This window comes from Euprymna scolopes, chromosome 2, assembly GCF_053919585.1.
Source record: "Euprymna scolopes isolate OS-2025 chromosome 2, ASM5391958v1, whole genome shotgun sequence".
Taxonomy (NCBI): Eukaryota; Metazoa; Mollusca; class Cephalopoda; order Sepiida; family Sepiolidae; genus Euprymna; species Euprymna scolopes.
This window is the reverse complement of record NC_136483.1, coordinates 63,024,491-63,039,750: the sequence shown is the minus strand read 5'-3', so window position 1 is coordinate 63,039,750 and position 15,260 is coordinate 63,024,491. Positions and strand designations below refer to the sequence as shown.

General features: G+C 38.9%; 1 protein-coding gene across 1 annotated transcript in view; it reads right to left on the bottom strand.

Moving 5' to 3' along the window:
- LOC145291590 (carbohydrate sulfotransferase 15-like) overlaps positions 1-15,260 on the bottom strand; it is a 132,956-nt gene that overhangs the window by 71,341 nt on the left and 46,355 nt on the right. The window contains exon 5 of the mRNA XM_080137671.1: positions 2,318-2,474. Coding sequence (XP_079993797.1) covers positions 2,318-2,474 — 157 coding nt within the window. The remainder of the gene's footprint in view (positions 1-2,317; positions 2,475-15,260) is intronic.

Genomic DNA, 15,260 nt, shown 5'->3' with positions numbered 1-15,260 from the left:
CGAATGCTACGAACAGTGTTAAATATATCTTAGTAAGATCATCCCACGAAGCAGCAACTTTATGGCAACCTACCTGCCATATCTACTATCATCAGGGAGCGACATCTATGATTTACTGGTCACTGCCAGAGGAGCAAGTAAGAGCTGGTGGGAAATGTATTACTGTGAACTCCACAGCATGATCGTATGAGCATTGGATGACCTAGATCCACTTCGTCCAACAAATTGCACATGACACCAACTGTGATCCTGAAGATCTGAGGCAGCTGATGGAAGACAAGCTGGAGAGAGAGAGAGAGAGAGAGAGAGAGAGAGAGAGAGAGAGAGAGAGTCACATTGGTCTGGGCAAGGAACCTATCCAGATAAATCGATAGATAGAAAATCATGTAATGGATTTTGATCAAAATGTCTATTCACATTACATTTAAACTTCTGCATGTTAGTCATATCTTGTCGCTCCATCTTTTCAACCAGTGGCGTGCGGTTTCATTACCAACACTGAGGTCTTCGTCTGTGCAGTTGGGCCCCAGTGGGCAAGATGTTAAAATGTGCTCGATGGTCTGAACTTGGGCACCACAGGGGCATTCAGCAGTTGTAGAGTAACCCCACATGAGGAGGTTATCGCCAGTTTTTGCAACTTTTGCCCTTGCCCTATTCAGAGTGACCTACTCTGAACGGGACAGGTGTGTGCCAGGTGGTAAGGTTTCACTGGGCTCTGGCAGTGCTATATTTGTAGACTGAGGGTCTACTTCTCTCCCCATCGGCAGCCGGTAAGAGGATGTAGGAGTGTCTGGTAGTTCCTCCACTGTGGCAAAGCTTTGCCGGGACACAAGTCGTCTAGCCACTTCCGAGTAGCCATAGAGAGGGTGTCTGGGGTCTTCGAGTTGTTTAGTATGCTCAACTCTCGCAATTATATCCCGGCGGACTTTAGGTGGTGGTATGCCACTTAATCGGTATAGGGGCAAATAGCAAACCTTCACGTGATGCCTTCTGTTAATCCTTCGGGAGAACCAATTGCTACATTACGCAACATCTCTGCATGTTAGTATAGTTAGGGAATAGGAAACAGGGAAGGAATTCTAAAGTCTATCAACCCAAAAATAGAAGCTATCAGAGTAAAAGGCTTTCCAGCATCTAGACAACTTAACGGTGAAGGGGTGGGATTTTTTTCCTTGTCAGCTCAGTCTGGAATGTGTACGTCATGGGGGCACAAGTCTATGAGTTTAGCAGAGTACATATTAATATACTTGTAAAACAGGCACAGCGATCCAACATTTTGGTGATGAGATAGAGGTTGGAACTTGGTCGACAGTGTGGGACCTTCTAGATTTGAGACTCTTTTTTGGACTCTGTCTAAGAGTGAGAGACTAGTGGTACATGTACTAGCCCAGATGTGGCAGCAATACTCCATGCATGGATAAATTGTGGTTTTCTAAAAGTGCAATTTTCTAGCATAGTAAAGGGAGCTTACCTTCTTTATAACAATCTGGACAATGTCCTCAACATATTTGTTCCAATTCATGTTGCTTGTGAATGCTAAGCTGGGAAGTTTGAACGATGAACTCTCAGGTAGGCTGTTATTTGTCATGGCGATCGATAGGTGAGAAGGTTTATTGTAGTTAAAGGAAATAAACTTAATCGTTAGTAGCACTAAATGTTATGATCCATTTATGAACTCATTCAATTACACTGAATATATTTTTAGAATAAATCAAACATTAAAAAATGGGCAGGGGCAGCGGTCGAATGTACTAAAAAAACAGGTGTTGAACAATGTGGGGATATGATGACGCCATGTTTTTTTTTAGCAAAAGAGAGCAAGGGTTTTTAAATCAGTCTCTCTCAGGAAGCGATACAGATGAAATACAAAAAAGAATGTAGAAATAATTTAAGTTGAATGTTGCCAATGTCTCCGTCTTTCTGCACGTAAACTCATTTCTCAAGTTAGAAAACCAAGTAAATAATCAGTCATATAGTCTCTCTCTCTCCCATGTTCATTCTCTCAAATAAAATCTTGAAGAACTCAAAAATATTTTCTTGTGTCATTCATGAACGAAAAGCTTGTTTTGCATAAGTTAAAAGGACAAGACAATCAACAATCATAGACAATCATTCATGAAACGTGATGAAAGAAGTGCCGATACAAATAATAAAAGACCAGCACGTAAACAGCCTGTGCACGTATGTATAAAAAGACTTTATTTCATTTCTTGATTGCTTGTGGGTGAAAACATAACATGTGCGATCCTTGTTGATGAGAACGTAACAGACATGCATACCTTGTCAATATTGCTATTGATACATAGATCAAACTCACCGATCAATAGGATTTCTCAAAATGATGATTAACTTTGCATCGGGAGTTAAATGATGGATGCAATGGGGAGTCAGGTATTTTGGCAGAGTCAGACCATGATTCTGCGGAATTTTGTTCCATCCTGTGAAGTCCCAGAGAGCATTTGGACTACCATCACCTGTCAATGAATAAAAACAAAAACAAAAAGGAATTTACAACCGTATTATATTTTTGGCCTTCAGACTAGGATCAGAGTATAGTACCGTTTCTGTCTTTGGTCAGAGGAGGAAGAGGATCCTTCTTGACCGGGATAATTTCATTTTTGTCTTATTCAGCATACCCCTTTTTGCAGAACTGGATATCCACCACATAAAAAACTGACCTTGTGTCTAAATTTGCCTTCGTAAGGCGGCAAGTAAATAGGGACACTATTTCTGAGAGAAGTTGTTACTGTCATGCAAGATTATACAGCCTTTTATACTCCAGTAATAAGTGTATTTTCACAGATTCTGTATTTAATTATTTAATCAATTATTACTATAAATATCACTAACATTTTTTCTTTACTAGATATTAGTGACTTAGCGCTTAATAGACATGCATGAAGTTTAATGTAGAAGTGTGTGTATGTGTATGTATATATATATGTGTGTGGGGGGGATTAATAACAATTACATTTTTAAAAATTTTATTTTAGTGTAAGTTCTCTGAAATCAAGGGGCCCCTTCCTGAGGCTAACACTAAATGTTCATATGAAATGCATAGATATCCGAGTGTTCCATTAAAGTTCCCCTTTTACCTCTCAGACGTTGGGTTAGTAAAGAAATGAAGAACATCAATTTCTCTCTCTCTCTCTCTCTCTCTCTCTCTCTCTCTCTCTCTCTCTCCAATTAACCATTAAACTATGTTATAGTAAATATGTTTTGTGGTCTCAGTATACGGCATAATCATGATGACTCATTTCTTTCCATTAGATCACCAAAGTTAAGCAACATTGACGCTGGTCAATACTACGAAATGGGTGAACATTTGAGAATACTAGGTGCTGTATGAGCTCTCCACTTATCTCAGAATTGTTTCCGAGCATCCTAGACTTCTCCTTGTGACTGGAATACTGATTCAAGAGAAGTGTGGTTGGAGATTGCTCAACCTTTGCATCACAATTACACACGCAGTTATATATATATATATATATATATACAGGTTTCAATCCTGGCTTGAGGTAGTCGCCTGTCTAACCGCACTGATGAGCTGTGAAATAGCGGAACAGTACTGTATGTGGATGACTATATATGTATATATATACAGGGTGCGTCTGGTATTTGAGAACATATATTTCCTTTTTAAAAATAATCAAGAAGACAAACAAAAACATCGATATTACAAAAAGTCACTTTATTGTACATAAATCATTATTTTTTAACTTTATTAAAAAAAATCGCCCTCAGCATCAATTACAGCTTCTGTTCGAGACCTAAACCATTGACAGGCACATTTAAGATGGTCCTCGTCAATATCCTGCATTACTCTGGCTATGGATGCTTTCAGAGAATCTTTAGTGTTATGAGGATGTTTATTAACATCTCTCTCAACAACGCCCCACACATAATAATCCAACGGATTTAGGTCTGGAGAGCTTGGAGGCCACAAATTGGGTGTAATGTGATCATGGAAATTCTCTGCTAACCATTCTTGTGCCTTCTGAGCCTTATGTGCCGGTGCAGAGTCTTGTTGAAAGATGTAGGGCCTTCTATTTTTTACTCTATCAATCCAAGGCTTCACAATAGTACTCAGGACTTCAATGTAAGCAACAGAATTGATTTTCAGTCCTTGTGGAAAGAAATGTGGTGGCATCACATGTCCCTCATTGCTAACCACCCCCAAAACCATAACAGTTGCTGGAAATTTTGTGTGCATGACTCTTGGAACTTCAGAAGGGTCGGCACATAGCCATCTGTCATTTCTTCGATTTACCTTTTGGTCTTGATCAAAATTTGTTTCGTCTGAATAAAACAAAAACAAAGAATGTGTTGCTCAGCAGGATGTTCAGTTTGCTTAAAAGCCTCTTGGATCTTACCAAACGATTTTCTTTGGTGATAAACCGGCCTCTCTTCATCACATACGACTTGTATCAAAGATTTTCATGACAAGTTCTACGAATTGTGACTTCTGAGACATTAAGATCTTTTGCAATTGACCTCATTGACTTTTGAGAGCGCTCATCAATGATGTTCTGAACTCTTTGAACAAATTCAGATATTCTTATGCTGTCAGAGCGTTGTTGATGCTTTTTACGTTTAGAAACTTGAGAAATTGGGCCATTTTTGTCCTCTAATTCTTTGCGAAATTTAAAAATGAACGATCGAGCAACTTTTAGAAATTGTGCAATTTGCAAATCACTGTGTTCTGCCATGATTGCAACTATTACAGCCTGTCTTTTCATTTCCTGAGTTATATTAATATCTGCCATAATTAATTTTCTGAAAGAAACAAAGTAAAAGAATAAATAATAGATAAAAGAGATGAAATAAGTGATGTTCTCAAATACCAGACGCACCCTATATATATATATATATATATATATATATATATATATATATATAGGATTGATATGTAGTTTGCTTGAAGCATTGTGTGGGTTAGGTATGTAAATGAGATTTAGAAGGCTGTCACAATGCGAGGAATGAATTATAGTCGCTGTTGGTAAGAGGAGACGAGAACAAGTGGCGATTTACAAATCAATAAGTACATACATATATATATATATATATATATATATATATATATATTATATATATATATTTATTCAGTTGTATGGTAAAATGTCTTACTTGTAAGCCTATGCGACGTATTCCATTATTAATTTCGGAAAAAATATATATAAACGTGAACATGTCTGTGTGTGTCTCTGTGTGTGTGTCTGTGTACATTTCCCTATGCAATAACTCTAAGAATTTTCAGTCTACAGACTCAAAATGTGATATACATGGTACTGAGATTTGGGAAAATCTCTGTAATCGGCTTTCGGCCAGAAATTTGGCTGTTAAGGGGTCAAAGGTCAACGATTTCACCTTTGAGAACTTTACCAAACTCCTCCGACAATTTCGGGTCTAAACACTTGAAATTTTAGACATAAGTTCCTTGGACATGGATCTAACTTAATAACTTGATTTGAGCCCAAAACAATAAATTTTAAGGTGTCATAATAGGGGTCAAAGTAAAAAAAAAACTTGACCTCTGTGGTCTCTACCAAATTACTCAGACAATTTCTGGTCTAAACATTTGAAATTTTACATAAAGGGTATTCAGAGATAGAGCAAGCTTTTTAATCGGTTTGGGTCGAAAATTTTCAGTTACCAATATATAAATATAGTATTATGTGTGTATGTATGTTTGCATGTTTGCCTAAAACTTTCGACAGAGGCGACGGATTTTACCAAGATTAGTATCGTTTGAAGTTCGATCTTTCAGACGACAGATATCGAAAAATTGGCTAAAAACATAAATATCTTCACCTTAAACTAGGCACTTTTCCACAGGGGAGGGCCGCTTTTTTCACCGATATTTTTTAAAGTCATCCTCTTCTTTCGATTATCTAGCTTTTAAATATAAGTCAGTTCCGGTTAGCGGTGGTCGTAACAGCAAAAACGTCAGGTTTTTTTCCACGTTCTTTTCCTCCTTCACGGTACGGGTTCGAGCTTGCCTTCCTACTACTACTTTTTTTTTTTGCTCAATATACACCTACAAACATCCAGGCAACGCCGGGCTGAAATGCTAGTATACATATAAAAGTCAACGTTTCTGTGTCTGTGTGTGTGTCTGTTTACATTTTACAACGCAATAACTATGTTAATTTTCAGTCTACAGACTCGAAATTTGATATACATGGTACTGAGATTTGGTTAAATCTTTGTAATCGGTTTTCGGCCAGAAATTTGGCTGTTAAGGGGTCAAAGTTCAACGATTTGACCTTTAAGAACTCTACCTAACTCCTCAGCTAATTTTGGATCTAAACACTTGAAATTTTAGATAAAGGTTCCTTCGATATAGATCTAACTTAATAACTTGATTTGAGCCGAAAACAATAAATGTAAAGTGGTCATAATATAAATTTCCAGTGTTTAGACCCAAAATTGGCGGCGAAGTTTGGTAGCGTTCTCAAAGATCAAATCGTTGAACTTTGACCCCTTAACAGCCAGATTTCTGGTCGAAAACTGATTACAAAGATTTTTCCAAATCTCAGTGACCTGTATATCAAATTTCGAGTCAGTAGACTTAAAATTGACAGAGTTATTGTGTAGGGAAATGTACACAGACAGACAGACATACAGACACACACACAGATAGACACGTTCACATTTATATATATATATATATATATATATATATATATATACACACACACACACACATGCACACATATACATATACACGCAAATTAATCTCGGACTCTTTTTAATGCTATAAAAGCGTATCTAAAAATAACTGTACATCAGGTTCTGGCATTTTTTTTCTTTACTAAGCATAATTACATGGAATTAACTGTTTTGGCGAAAGGTTAGGCTTATAAAGTTCAAATTTAACAGTGACCTCAGATTTGAGCAATACGGTTTGACTTCATCATCATCCATCAACACAGAAATTTTAAAGAGTCCCCTCCCCTTACAGTATATCAGTGAGGAAAATAAACAAAACGAAACAAACAAAATCTGGCTCAAATTATTGGAAAGAATTTTGTCGTTGAATTCATGTGTTCCTCAAATTAGTGAAGCTAATCGTTTTTCTCCCATTCTGGATCTTTGAACAGACCAACATTTTGTCAACAAAAACGTGCAAAACGCACAGAAGAACAAAGTAAATACTATCAACGTCCATCGTAAAATAAAAGTTTTAGAAATTAAAGAAAAAAAGAAAAAAATTAATTACCAGGACAAAAATTTTACGAGAGTTTACAACAGTTAAAGATAGTGTATGGATAGTGTCAGGTTTGCAACAATTGACAGTTTTTGATTATAGGACAGTTGGATATAGTAGAATGCAGATCATGGCTCAGAGCAGGTCAATATGAACTAATGTCAACTGACAAAGTATCGTGGATTTTACGACAGGGATAGTTTATGGACAGTCTTAAGTTTGCAACAGTTGACTCGGGAAAGGTCGATATGAACTAATATCAACCAATAAAGAGAATATGTAGATGTGGACGTTAGCTGTTACAGGATTTTTTTCCGTGATAGTGTCGCATATCCACCCAGAGACCAAACGATTTTTCAGAATGCATTGGAGTCTTTTGTTTCTCTAAAGTTCTTATTTTGTTTTATTTCATTATCCTTGTGAATCTGTGTGCTCCCCCTCAACAGCCGTCAATGTGAGAGGTGGCAACATGGCCAAAAGAGAATATGAAAAGAAGCCGATAAAAACACTATTGGGGTCAGTGTTTGTTGTCAAGTGGGCGAGCACGTGGTCTCACAGACAAATCCCACCTCAAATTAGTGAAACCATTTTTGTTTTTATCTTTCTAGATATTTTTACAGACCAACATTTTGTAAAGTGTAAGTATGCAGAACATCCCTTGTGTCAATTTAACGGACTACAATAGTTAGAGAAAAGATTTGGAAATAAGTGGTCAGTTAATAAATAGGAACATTAGCATACAGCTAGGACGATCTATGGAGTCTTTGTAGCTGTCATATATTTTTATATACTGTTTGCTTTGGTTATCAATATACAGGTATACCCGATGCAAAGTTTACACTGGTCATTGATGCATCGGATAAATTTGTAGATGCAGTGTTGTAACACCAGTATCAATAACAACTACAACCTTTCGTATATTTTTCAAGACAACTGGACCCAGCAAAACAATGTTACAGCACATTTGGCCATCTTATCGAATCAGAAGCAGCATAAGAATGTGTAGCAGACGGAAATTGCCGCAATAACTGGCAAAGGTAAAATCTCGTGGCTTGAGATTTAAATCTTCCGTCTCCCTGACTTGTCAAATCACAAACCAGCTCTCAGCCACGTGACTGAGTGTATAAAACCTGTAATCAGCAACGCTCTTCCTTTTTCCTTCCTGGTTTGCCTGGCAGCAGACCTTTGACCCCAAGCTAACGTGAGTACCACAAGCCAACATGGTATCTTTGCATTCGACCTTCTTTCTCATGCACTCTTTAATCCTTTCTCCACAACACGCAGTACATGCACGAACTCTCCTTAAAATCTAAAGGATTACTCACGTCGGTACATAGACTAGACCTACGCTATTACTATCCACTACAACACATAAACACATTGAATACCTTTCTCTTTCTTTCTTCATTAACCGGCTTAGTTTATCTACGTCGCAGAACTGTCTAATTCTTTATCCCGACTACTACTTTTTTTTTTTTTTTTTTTTTTTTTTTTTAATTACATTTTCACCCCAAACAAGGCACATTGCCACTTTGGTGTAGGGGGCTACTATCAGGGGAAACATCTACTGGGGTACTATGTAGGGATTAGGGCAGCGAGATGTTGGTTCACGTTGCACTTGAACTTATGCATGTCAGTACAGTTGGGGAAGCAGTGACCCGGAATGGAATTCCAAAGTCTAGCAGTTCTGGGGAAGAAAACCCTGGAGTAGAAGGATCTTTTACATCTAGGGATCTCTACAGTGTGGGGGTGGGATTTTGCAGCTTGTCGGGTCTGTCGAGGGTGTTCATGTCGTGGGGGCACAAGTGCTTGCAGTTCTTCAGAGCATTCACCATTATAGTACTTGTAGAACAGGCAGAGGGATGCAACGTTTCGACGATGGGACAGAGGCCGAAGTTTTGATGCCAGTTTAGGGCCTATCAGATTTGCGACTCTCTTTTGAACCCTGTCAAGGAGCGAGAGACTAGTAGCCGATGCACCGGCCCAAATATGACAGCAATACTCCATACATGGGCGAATAGTGGCCTTATAGAGGTACAGGATACTTTCGGGTGTTAAAAGTTTTCTAGCACGGTAGAGAGAGCCCACCTTCCTTGCAGCGGCCCTGGCAATGCCCTCGATGTAACTGTTCCAACTCATGTTTCCAGTGAACGTTAGGCCAAGGAGCTTGAGAGACGTACTCTCAGATAAAGAGTCGTTGGCCATTGCTATAGGTGGTAGAGAAGGTTTCTTGTAATTATTGAATGAAACCAGTTTTGTCTTGGTGGCATTGAACGTTACAATCCATTTTTGTCCCCATTCCACTACTGATTGGAGGTCATCCTCTAGTGTTTCTGCCATTACTTTAGATATATGTTCGTTTGTTTTCCTGTCGTGCCTGCTATAGAGTGTGGTGTCATCAGCATATATCCCCATCTCAGAGGCAATCTTGTCGGGGAGGTCATTTATGAATATCAGGAACAGCAGAGGTCCCAGGATAGATCCTTGGGGCACTCCCGCATTTATATCATATTGTTTAGATGTACGACCGTCGAGGACAACCTGGATTTTTCTCTTATCTAAGAAGGATTTAATTACGTTAAGTATTCTACCAGTGATACCGTAAGATCTAATCTTCCTGAGGAGACCCTCATGCCATACCCTGTCAAAAGCCTTAGATATATCTAGAGCTACCGCTCTTCCCTCTCCCGCTTTGTCCAGTGAATGGTATATGCGTTCAGAGATTACAGTGAGGATGTCTGCCGTGGAACGGGCTTGTCTAAATCCATATTGACGGTCGGTCAGAAGTTTAGCATCTGTAAGGTGCTGGACTAGAGCATGGTTAATTAAGGTCTCAAATATTTTGGAAAAAAGTGGGAGGAGGCTAATAGGGCGATAATTTAATGGGTCAGTTCTTTCGCCAGAATTCTTGAATACTGGTACTACAGAAGCAGTTTTCCAACAGCTCGGAAAGCAAGATTCATTAAGGCATTTGTTGTAGAGTTTGGAGAGAACTGGAGCTACTTCGGCTGAGCACTTTTTTAATAGCACAGCTGGGATGAGGTCGGGTCCACATGCTTTGGAAGTGTCAAGGTTTTTTATGATAGTATGCACCTGAGCAGGGGTGATTTTCAGGTCGTCTAGCGTGGCGTCTGTTCGCATAGGAAATTGAGGTAGGGGGTGGTTTAGAGGGTCCAGTGTGGAGTTTGAGGCAAACCGACTGGCAAGCATGTTAGCCTTCTCGGTTGCTGAGCAAAGAACCTCGTGATTGTTGGTTAGTGGGGGAATTGTTGATTGCCCATTATTTACTACACTGTTGTAGATTTTCCAGAAGTCACGAGTTCCTAGTTTTTGTGCTTCGATGCGTTTTTTCGTGGTTTCCGTAAATTCCCTCTTAGCTGTCGCTATTTCTTTCTTAACATTACTTCTAGCTTCTATGTACTTCTGTCTGTTTGAACTGGACTTATGTCGATTAAACCTGCAGAATGCACACTGCCTTTGAGCAATGGCAGTTGCGCAAGTCGAAGTAAACCATTGGGGAGAGTGGGGCTTGCTATAGAATTTCCGCATGGGAACATGCGCTTCGATTGCAGTTTTGAATCATTCAGTGGTCTCGGTTGCACACTGTTCAGCAGGAAGAGAAAAAATATTTCCCCATGGGGCGTCTCTGATAAGATCTCTGATAGCTTCCCAGTCAGCCTTTTTATAATATCTCGTTGTTTTGAGCACTGGCTCTTCAGTTTTGGGTCTAGAGTTTAGGGCGATTTCAACCATTATCACCGCATGATCAGCGTTCCCAAGGGGGCTGTCGGCTTTCGTTACACAATCATCAGGAACTGTGGTCAAAAACAGATCTAGAAGTGATGCGTGTTGTTCTTCCTGATCAGGGAAGCGGGTTGGAAAAGTAACAATTTGCGCTAGGGAGTGAGATACAGAGAAGCTATGAGTTGCGCTGCCTGCTGCATCTGTGTAAGTAGAGAATCCAAGCCAGTTTTTGTGATGGACATTAAAGTCGCCAAATACATGTACTTGGGCGCTAGTGTCGAAGGAGAGTGCTGTGTCTATGCTGTCAGATACTTTGTTTATTATGGTGCAGTCTTGGGTCGAGGGAGAGCGGTAGAGAAAGTAAAAGTAGCTAATGTTGTGTTGCATGATTAGTCTAAAGCACATAAAGGCTTGATCATCCGTTTCTAGGTTTGTTTCTCTAGTCAAGGGAAGGGTATTACGAATGTAAACTCCAAGTCCGTGCATATGTCTGTCAGAGTCCTTACGGTAGAGTGGGAGATATCCAGGCATGTTAAAGTAGTTAGAGGGGATGGAGGAGTGTAGGTTAGTCTCACTTAGTGCTAAGATATCCGGGGTATTTGTTAGGAGAAATGCTTCAACATCAGCTAAATTAGTTCTAAGCCCACGGATATTTGTGAATGCAAGCCTCAAGGGAGGAGGCAAGTTGGATTTGTTTGACCCTAAGCCTGGTTTAAGCTTATTTTTAGATTGTACTGTCATCATGTTTTTTTTTAACGAGTTTCAGTTGGGTTAGGGGAAGCCGAACAGGAGGTTATGCAGAATATCACACATGCATCACAAGTAGACCATCAGCTGACCCTCCATCAACTAGGACTGTGGCCTCAGGAAAGCCCACCGGGGATGAGTGCAGAGTCCCTTTCCATGCGCGCCATGGCACTGCAAACATCCCGATATTATTCAACTGTTGATGGAGCAGCCGCTCTAAGCGCTACCAAAGAGTTAGGGCTCCTGTACTACCAGTCGGAAACAGCAGCCAGTAACTGTCAATCCGGTACCCTCAACCCTTTAGAAGAAGGTCAACCCAATCTAGTTGCTCAGGCATATGTGGTACTCAAGCATTCTCAAGTGCCTAGCTTTAGGGGTGGGGTGTGTCGGGAGTGGGGAAACGGCGTTCATTGCCCTAGACAAGAAACAAGATCTACCACTGGGTGTTTCTGTCGAATCACTGTGATAGTATCTCTGCGCCTGACTAATAGGCAAAGAAGGAGTATGGAAGCCGGGCGATAGACAGAGCCTATCTACTCCTTAAGCAATTTAGGTTTGCAAACCGGCGTATTGTACATATAAGTATACTGCTTCAGTTCTATCCTCTATTGTAAAGGAAACCCCGTCTGCATTTCGATTGGCAATTTTGTCAAAAGAGGAAATTTAAAACAGTTTATCTAATGTGTAAACTGAGCCATTCTCTCCGTCAACAAGTCGGTATAATATTCATACTATCCTTACACACGAGAACACTTCCAACTACTAACCCGTTTCTCTCTTGTACATACGACTAATGAAGATGACAAATAAAGTTGCTTTTGAATATCGAATGAAACTTCATTTCGTTGTCTTTATTCTATAAATGCAAGAATCGTCAAACTACTTCATACAGTGCCCATGTGATCTCAATTTCCTGCTTTTGCGGTTTGGAATGAGTCCATCGTCTGAGCAAGACATATTTTGTTGGTTTCTCCAAATAACCAATGATATGAAAATCTACCATATGATACCCCTTTATACAGGTTGATTCTTAACTGTTTTAATTGCTTATCAAAACAGCCCAAATAAAATGCAAATTTCAATATCGTCTGTTGTCGTCTGTAGCAGTCACAAATAAAAAAAATTATTGATAGTCGAACACGTAGCATGGAATAAACAACAAAACCTCTTCGAAAACAAAACAACGAAAGCTTTATTTTGGCGGTCGAAAGTTGGACTGTGTCGCAGGTCAGCCAACAGTTATCTTCAAGTGAAAATCGTCTAGGCTGGAGTGAGAGGGATAGGAGAGAGAGAGAGAGAGAGAGAGAGAGAGAGAGAGAGGGGGGGTGTCTTCAATGCTTGTCTGGTTCTCTCTGCTATCTGATTGTTATTCTCAAAGGAGTTAAAGAAATTTCGTAGGAGACAGAGAAAAATCAATGCACTCTGTCAACTGATTCGTCAGTGTGGCCGAATTGCATTAATTTGTGAGAGAAAATGAATCTTTACTTTATTTGTGACTACATCGAAAATGTTGTGAGCAAACCAACTCACTCAACAAAACATCACATTAAAACCACAGGTGCTCATACCTTCGCCGCCTCCCTACAGAAAAGGTATCGAAGGCAGAGTTCAGTCATATGTTGCAGCTGTGAATTATACACTACTCGTTCCAGCCCATGGGATTCCCCTTTGCATACGACCCCAAAGCATTTAGGAAATTGGTGTCTGACTGACAAATATCGACGACTGAATGCCTTGATGGTATCTCATCGTTACTCAAACCTACATATATGGGACTGCTTTCTCTCTGCATATTTGTAAGACCAAACTAGATTTTGTTAAGGCTTACCATCAGATGTCAGTGTATTCGTCTGACATACTCACAACAGTGGTAACAACTCCATTTGGAGTGTTTGAATTTTTGACTATGTCTTTTGCTCTGCAAAACTTGGCTAGTACTTTCCAATGCTTCATGGACGAAGTAGTATTTGATTTTGACTTTGTCTATAGCTATATAGATGATGTTCTTGTGATGAACATATTACTCAATTTCGCATACTGTTTGAATGGTTTCAGCAGTACCAGGTAAGGATTAACCCAGGTAAATGTGCTTTTGGTGTCCCTTGATCTGCTTAATTACTACAGACACTGTGCATTTCCTGTTTTCTCATTTTGACTTGTTACGTAACAGGAAAAAAAATTAGCATGTTTCACTGAATGACGTTCAGCTTAAAACCTTTAAAGAAACGAAGCAGAAACTAGCAACAACACCATTACTCGCACATCCTCTATCCGATGCCCAGTTTTTGCAGATCATTGATACATCGGGCACAGCTGTAGATGCACTGTAACAATAGCAGCACCAACAGCAACTGCAATCTCTTGCATCTTTTTCGAGACAGCTGAAACCGGCAGAATAACGTTACAGCATGTTTGGCTATGAACTCTTGGTAATATACCTCACAGTGAAACACTTTCCACATTCACTCGAGGGCTGCTAATTATGTAAAGCCAGTTATGTGATTTAAAAAATGTTGTTTTAATAATTTATACGATCTTATTTTTTTTAATCTCAATAAATATTCGATTAATAAGAAATAAATTGAAAAATATAAATTTGATGTGTAAGTCACATAGTCACAAAAAGAAAGCACACACACGCACATACACAGATGAAGCTGTCTTATAATTTTATTAGCGGGAGGGGGGCTTTGCCCGGTCATAAAATACGTTTAAACATGATATTTTAATCTGTCCAGATTTCATATATATTATTACAGAGTCGTGATTTCAAAAGTAAAAAAAAAGTATTTAGGTGCCATCAGCTAGAATCAAAACTGAAAGCAAAACTGTAGCATTAAAAGCTTGTGACGTTACCACGGTACTAATGTGACATGCATATGAACTAATTATAAATAAAATAACATTAATATACAAAATGTATAACGATTTTTTCAATTTTTACCCCTTTTTTACCCCTTAAAAATTATTTTAACCGGCTAAAGACCCATAAAAGAACGGTCCATAAAAATTCCAATCATTTGAGGCCCATAGCACCGCTCTGCGACTTTTAGTTTCGGAGTTTGAAGACAGACAGACAGGCAGACATACTGAATTTTATAAATTAGATTAATATCAAGATGAAACCACGTTTATTAGCTATCTTTAAAGGTTGCACCTATCAACAATCCATTTTTATTAATATACTATATAATGTAAAACTTGTAATGAATCTAAAAATTAATTTTGTTCTGTTGATTCAGAATATTCAGGGTTTGTCTCTCTTAGACCAGATTCAAGTTTTGTTCCTTGAATTATTAATTGCCAACGAACAAATAAACTCTGTACTTCTGAAATATTAAAATATAATCTCACATGAGGATTTAAAAAACTCTTTCTTGGTTCATTTTCAAGGTCATCAGATGACTCTCATCAGATGTCTTTCATGTTCATGATCGCTTTTCAAATTTCCAGACAGTTTGCCATCTTTGCTGGTCACAGCTACATGTTCTCAGATGTGATCCGCAAAGTAAGTCATATTTACTCGTACGTTACTCATGCATCTATCTTTATTTATTTA